Source organism: Triticum aestivum, chromosome 2A, assembly GCF_018294505.1.
Source record: "Triticum aestivum cultivar Chinese Spring chromosome 2A, IWGSC CS RefSeq v2.1, whole genome shotgun sequence".
NCBI classification, from domain to species: Eukaryota; Viridiplantae; Streptophyta; class Magnoliopsida; order Poales; family Poaceae; genus Triticum; species Triticum aestivum.
Genome location: NC_057797.1, coordinates 726,053,430 through 726,060,917, shown reverse-complemented (window position 1 = coordinate 726,060,917; position 7,488 = coordinate 726,053,430). Strand labels below are relative to the sequence as shown.

General features: G+C 48.3%; 1 protein-coding gene and 1 pseudogene across 2 annotated transcripts; both read left to right on the top strand.

Annotated features, from left to right (window-relative positions):
- Positions 1 to 791: 791 nt before the first annotated feature.
- LOC123190602 (F-box protein At2g39490) lies at positions 792 to 4,068 on the top strand. 2 transcript variants are annotated; one of them, XM_044603274.1, is made up of 5 exons: positions 792 to 970; positions 1,614 to 1,729; positions 1,999 to 2,850; positions 2,945 to 3,100; positions 3,342 to 4,068. In XM_044603274.1, exons 1-5 carry the CDS (start codon positions 898 to 900, stop codon positions 3,768 to 3,770), a joined length of 1,626 nt encoding a protein of 541 aa, XP_044459209.1. In that variant the 5' UTR covers positions 792 to 897; the 3' UTR covers positions 3,771 to 4,068. The 2 variants fall into 2 exon arrangements, with proteins under 2 accessions (XP_044459209.1, XP_044459210.1); XM_044603275.1 differs by having other exon boundaries at positions 1,876 to 2,850.
- A 2,608-nt stretch (positions 4,069 to 6,676) lies between these two features.
- On the top strand, positions 6,677 to 6,815 carry LOC123038491 (uncharacterized; annotated as a pseudogene).
- Positions 6,816 to 7,488: the final 673 nt, after the last annotated feature.

The window sequence follows — 7,488 nt, the reverse complement described above, 5'->3', positions numbered from 1 at the left end:
TCGAGTCGTGTAGCAGAGGGGGTCAGTTCAAAAATTACGGCAACTAGCCACGAAATCGAAAATGGCAAATTAATCACTGAAACGATGTGCATGCGAAACAGGGCCTAACAAATAGCATCTGCACCACGAATTGAACGCATTGGGCGCATTTCTCGTTTGTTCTAACATGTGACCATCCCGACGAACATCTCGCCACTAATGGTGTCGAGAAACAGAGCACGAACTACTGGGGGCGGATGTGAGGGCGATTGAGTTGATACTCACCGGTGGAACAGAATACTAGCGCCGAGAATCGGCCGGAGAAGGCGCCGCCGCTCGCCGTCGACGGAGAGAGAGCGGGGGCGGAGCGAAAGATAAGCGGGCGCGCGGTTACCAGACGAATTGAGACGCGCGAACTACTAGGGTCGCATCTGAGGGCGATTGAGTCGATACTCACCGATGGAACAGAAGACCGGCGCCGAGAATCGGCCGGAGAAGGCGCCGCCGCTCGCCGTCAACGGAGAAAGAGCGGGCGCGGAGCGACAGAGAAGTGGGCGTGCCGTTATAGAGGAAATGAGACGAGTGGAGGGAGGGGAGAGTTAAGTCGCGCACGACGGGGGAGACGGTTCGAGCGAAGCGGGCGATGGAGCGATGGCCCACACACTGGTGACAGAAAAAACAAAACTACTCGCTGGAATATGTGGTGTGCGTTGGATTTGAAATGGACGTCATCCAGGTGGGGTGGCGATTTTGCAAACGGCACATGGTTACCAAATACATATTTCCTAAAAATAATTTTATAGAAGGCCAAAAGTTCGACGCGGATGACAAGCGCGGATTCCCCTGCTCGGCACGGCGAGACACGGCGAGACCCCTCCCCTACGTCGTCGGCACCGAGGGCCTCACCGGAGCACGCCCATGGAGCTCCAGAGTGCCGGGCGCACGAGCACGACACAGCAGCCCCTGCCGGAACTCGACACTCCTCCTGCAAGTACGTACTTATCCCTCTCCACATCCCAGTTCCTCTGTTTTATTTCCGTTCCTAGCGCCGTCGAGCACTGTTTCGTCCACCAAATCTAGGTTTCTTCCCCGCCTCCGACGCTCGGCCGCGGCACTGAACTGCCCCTCCGCTGAGCTCCACCAAATTGTGTTCGCGTTGCCGGGCTCCAGCAATACCTCCACCAGATGCTTCCTTAGCACCTGAGCATCCATCCACCTCTACCAGTTTCAGCCGTCCTAAATCCAGCTACTCGGGAGTTGCTTCGGTGTGCAGCGATCTGGGCCAATCCCTTCTGGCAGTTCTATGTAGATGTGAATATGTGCCTCAATACCCGAGGGTGTCGATGAACTGCAGAATATTATTGGCTATCCGATCGATTTGGATTATGCAATGAACTGAGATAGATTCAGCTCAAAAATTTGGAAGAACACTGAAAGTACATACGAGTTAGTGCTTTAATAAGAGATAAAAAAACAATCTCAACAGATTGCAGATTATCTTTTGTAATCATGCTCTGTGTTTTACCTCTTTTTTTAGCAATTATGTCCCAAGATTTCCTAGCGTTCATATGCAAAACTTTAATGGCATGATGGATCTACAAAATTTGATATCAATGAGCCCAAATGCTCTGCAGAGAGGGGGCGGAGAACTTCATCAGCTGAAACAAAGACTCAACCCTGCGGAGAAGGTGACATTTGTCAAGATGCCCCAAAAACAAGACAAGACTTTGAGCTTGACAAACTTCCTGAGGTATGGGTTGCGAATAACTCCGTGGTTATTAACTTCCGGCGTAGCACTCCGATGTATACCTCTTATTATTGATCAACAATCTTGTGCATGGTAAATTCGCTAACAACAATTAGATAAACTTAAGTGCTATTTTATCTTCAATGCAGGTCTTGATGCAATGCACATGTGTCAATTAACACTATATATAGTTTTGTTGTTGATTCCAAGTGAGGTCAGTGTTAGTGCTAGCTATAACCTAACTGCTAAACTTGTCAACAATGCTACTGCAGGACATGCTACATCATATACATTCCCTCATGCCTGTACTAGACACTGGTCGTGCTGCCTGTGTATCTAGACGATTTCTGTGTTCATGGAGATGCTACTCGAACCTCACACTCAACATACAAACACTTTGGTCGCCTGGCGATAAATTTGAGGGAAGTGAAATGTATTTCATCAACAAAGTTGACAAAATTCTTAATAACTATTCCGACAATGGGATGAAGGTGAAGACACTAAAACTTAATCTTTGGCATTGTAGCAGTGTGAGTGCCTCCTACCTAGACCGGTGGCTCAGAATTGCTGTCAAACCTGGGATCAAAGAACTTCGCTTGTTGCTGTCTCCTTCCATGAAGGAAAAGTACTGCTTCCCATGTTCGGTTTTATTTGATGAGGCGGCTACGAGTTTGATCGAGTCCCTCTATATCTCCAACTGCACTTTTCATCCCATAGGAACACTTGGCTGCTTTAGAAGATTGAAAAGTTTAGTTCTGTGCGGTGTTCACATTACTGAGGAGGGACTACGACAGTTGGTCTCAAAATCTTTCAGCTTAGAATGGTTGGAGATCTTTTCGTGCAATGAGATAATTTGCTTGAAGATACCTTGTACACTGCAGAAGCTCAAGCTCCTCAAGGTTGGAAGGTGTCCAAAGATTCAGGTGATAGAGATCAGTGCCCCAAATCTCTCCGCTTTTCACCATTATGGGTTCCCGCCAGAGATCTATATTGAAGATTCTTCCCAACTTACGGAAGTATATTTGTCATCTTTATATCCGTCCGGAATTCTCTCTTACAGTTGTGCGAAGCTTCCATCTATCGCCAGCAATGTTGAGAGGCTTACCCTGGTGTTCTGCGGTGAGGTATGTTTTGGGTACATTTTGAGAAAATTATATTTAGAGGTATCAGTAGACTAGCGTGTAGTGGTTATATTGAATAACAGACTTTGTTCTTCAGAATGTCAACATGCCAATGCTTCATGAAAAGCTCCACCACCTCAAGAGTTTGGAGTTTGAATTTCACGGCTCAGGAGCCTGCTCCCCTGTCTATGATATCTTCTCTCTGGTTTCTTTTCTTGATGCTTCTCCTGCCTTGGAATCTTTGATCTTGCGTGTAAGTCACTATTCATGTCTTCTTGAGCTATATATGCTACTCCCTCCGTTCCAAAATAGATGACTCAACTTTGTACTAACTTTGTACAAAGTTGAGTCATCTATTTCGGAACGGAGGGAGTATCTATGGAAAACCTGGGAGCATATCTTTCATCTTTTAACTATTGGTTATCAAAGAACAATGATATTGATGATGATGTAGAACAATGATATTAATGCTGATGCTACATCATCATTTGCAGGTAGCACGAAACGCCATAGTAGATCATTGTGATGCTGGGGACGATGTATACCTAAAGGGGAAATCAGCATACCAGCATGACCGCCTCAAACGGGTGACAATCACGGGCTTCTGTTCAGCCAAGAGCCTGATTAAGCTTGTGATCAGCATCCTTGAGAGCGCTCCTTCACTCGAGCGCCTCACGCTGGATACGACTCCGCGTGGCTGCGGTAGGAAGCTTCGCGATACTAGCATATGCACCGCCGCAAAGTACAAGAGTAAATGCTGTTGGATAGGCGAGAGATCCCTCGAAGAGTCTAACAGAGCTGTTGAGGCTGCAGGTAGATACATCGCTGGGAGAATTCCATCGGCTGTTGAATTTGAGGTCCTTGAGCCCTGTAGGCGATGCCATACTGGCAACCCGGTAGATGATGTGTTAAATAAAAGTTAGTTCACTTAACTCTCGAGTTTGGAGCTTGGCTCATTTGACCCTCAACTATGAATTGAAAGCATACACGTGTGACCCTCCAAAGTTTCAAAACCAATGCGCCTAGCCTGGGTTATGTGCAGTGGTTTTGAACGATTTGTAGGGTTCGATGTCCGCAGCATGCTTCCTTTCCTTGTCTTCTTGCTGTTGAGGAAAAATACGGCCACCACCCCCGTTTGTACAGAGGGGGTATGTAATTTGTGCAGAGAGGCAGCTGGTGCACGCTTCCTAATCAATGGGAGAACATGTTTTTACTTGTTAAGATAGCTGTGCCACTATGCTCTTGGTTCTAACTATACAACCGAAATCTTCGTTTCTCGTCAAGGTGCTGTCATATTTATACTAAGAGAGAAGGTGGATTTTACAGAGGTGGTAGATCTTTCCCAAACAATCAAACATAGTTGTATAGTAATTGCACGGCCTGTTTTGCGAGATGACCTGATGGACACTTTTTCCTTGTTTGTGAAGAAAGCTGTTTATTGGTCAAGAAACATATTGTAGTCTTTACAATAACTCAAGAGCTTGTCAATAAAGCCAGCTTCAAGATCTTCACTAAAGTCGCTACATATAGGATCAATTCGGTAGCTGGTGGGAGACCGGAATATCCTAGATGGGTCGTATCTTGCATGAAACTGTACATGAGTTGCATAGAAGGAAAATGAATGGGGTGATCTTTAAAATAGACTTTGAGAAAGTCTATGATAAAGTGAAATGACCTTTTTTGCTACAAACTCCTGTATAAAAGGTTTCTCGCCCAAGTGGATATCTTGGATTGAGACTTTTGTCTCATGAGGAAGTGTAGCTATAAAGGTAAACGACGTCGGACCTTATATTCAAACGAAGAAAGGTCTTCGACAGGGTGATCCCCTATCCCCACAAGCGGAAGACTCGGTAGGGCGAGGTGAGGCGCCCGCCCTACCTTGATTTAGCGCCAGATTTTATATACCGATAAGCTGCGCACACACACATCAGGTCGTGCATGCATCGCTAGATGGATGGAAGAAGAAAAGAAAAATAGAAAAAGGGGGGCATGGTCGTTTGGGGTTTTGGTTCTTTTTTTTTGCGAAAAGTTTGGGGTTTTGGTTCAGCACAAGCACAAGCACGGCGACATCCACTGATCCACACGCGGACAGGCGCTCCAGTCCTTCAACGCGAGGGTCGCCGGCCGCCTCCCTAATAGGTTGCTCACGTGCTGCCGCCAGCCGCCATCCCGGCCTCCTCACTCCCCTGGTCTTGGCCCCCACCATCCTTCGCAAGTCCCGGCCGCCATGTTGCCTGCTGCCTCGTCGTTTGGTAAATTTCCATTCATGCTTGGTAAAATTATTGGGACATGAGGGGATATTACAGCCAGTATAGCCGGCCTATGTAGGAGCCTATCTGCTTATGTGACAATGAATTGAAATTTTCACGATTTGTTAAGAATTGAGCTTTGAATTGAAATGTTGGATGGAGTATCTGCCTCGTCGTTGTTCTTCTACGTTCGTGTGTTTTCGGGTTGAATCCTTCCAACCTACATTATTCTTCATCGACAGCCGTTGCTATTCTGGTGCGCTGGTCCTATGAGGCCTTAGCACGACGACTTTCCGACTGTCTACTACAACAAGTTGTGTCCGACTCCGGCGATGGAGGGGTGATGATGGCGGCGCGCCTTCGGCTCGCTTCAGTGCTTGTAGTCGTCGTTAGGTGGTCTACGGATCTGAATGTAATTTTTATTTCTGATGTTCGTTGTACTGCCATGATTGAAAATGAATAGATTGGAAGTTTTTCCGAAAAAACAAAGTGTCAAAATTATTCCATGATGACGAATTTATTTACTTTTGGCCCGGCGTTGCTTCAATCCCGGCTCCACCACTCTCGTCACGTGACCGAGCAACCAACCCTAACGATAGTGGCCACTGTAGGTGGCGGCAGTTGGTCGGGCAAAGATCTGGAGCAGCGGAGACTTGACAAGGCCCAGTCGTGGGCACACGGGACAGGTGAGCAGTAGCGGCACAACGGTATTGCTAGTCGCCGGTGTTGGCTTGCATGTTGCCGCGACGGTTGCCGGCGCAAAGTTCGCCCCATCTTAAATATTTTTCATCCTCCGCCACTGCCTATCCCCTGTTAAATGATAGGCTTGTAGAAAATGTATAGGCTAGTATTTTGTGACATGTTGTCACGTATTATGTACACATACATGTAATCTTGAGTGTGCGGCAGATTGTTAGCTATGATAGGTTTATCTTTGTATAGCTTGGAGTAGAGGCCAAGCCTAGTAACAACCTGCGCAACCTATCTTGTAATCTTGACATCTTTATATAACACGAACGCGTCCCTGCCGAACAGCATACGCTTCCACAATTCTCTTTCTTTCATGGTAATCAGAGCAATCCTCGAGCTCATCCATGGCGACGTCTTCAAGTTCCTTCCTCTCCTCGCCATTCGCTCACGCTACCACAGAGAAGCTTACCAAGGGCAACCAAGCCCTGTGGCGAGCGACCGTGCTCTCCGCCATCCGGGGAGCCCAGATGGCGAAGTACCTCGACGTTGAGCAGCCGCCGCCGCCCATGCAGATCGACGTGGCCTCCGTCGACGGCAAGACCACGACGAAAGCGGCGAATCCTGACTTCCAAACCTGGTATGCGAAAGACCAACAAGTCTTCTCCTATCTCCTGACGACTCTTCCTCGTGAGATAGCCATCCGGGTTGCGTCCTGTCACACCTTGGCGGATCTCTGGAACACGGTCGAGGGGATGCTTGCATCTCGCACTCGATCGCAGACCACCAACGTCCGCATCGCCCTCGCTAACTTGCGGAAGGGCAACCTTTCCATCACCGACTACGTCGAGAAGGTCAGAACCCTCACCGACGAGCTGATCGTCGCGGGAAAGAGGGTGGACGAGGAAGACATTGTCTCCCACATCCTCGCCGGACTCGATGAAGATTTCGATCTGGTGGTTTCTGCTATGTGCTCCAGGGTGGAGCCGGTCACTGCAGCTGAGCTTTTCTCGTAGCTGCTCAGCTTCGAGACGAGGTTGAATCTTCGTGGCGGCGGGTCGCAGTCCTCCGCCAACAGTGCCACCCGAGGCCGCAAGCAAGGCGGTGGAGGTGGTGACCGCGGCCGCAGGCAAGCTGGCAATGGTGGTGACCGCGGCGGCCGTGGCTATTCCAAGCCAGGAGGTCGTGGCGGCAGTGGCCACGGCGGCAACAATGGAGGCGGCAGCGGAGGCAACTACAACAACCATGCCTCTGCTTCTCGGGTGCAATGTCAGATCTGCGGGAAGATGGGCCATCCGGCATGGAAGTGCCGGAAAAGGTATGACGAGTCCTACCAAGGTATGGAGGAGAAATCAGCCAATCTACCAGCCCCGCAGTATGGCGTAGACACCAACTGGTACCTTGATAGTGGTGCTACTTATCATATCACGGATGACCTGGAGAAGCTGAACGTGCGTGATCACTACAACGGCAATGAACAGATACATACTACAAGCGGATCAGGTATGGATATTAAACATATTGGTCGTTCAGCAATTCATACCCTAGATCGTGATCTCTACTTGAACAATATTCTTCATGTACCTGAAGCCAACAAAAGTCTCATCTCTGCTAGTCGTCTTGCCATTGCACTACAAAAAAAAAACACTTCCGTGATGATACGTGTTTGTCACAGTAGGTTACGTTTTCTGTCATGCATGTACAT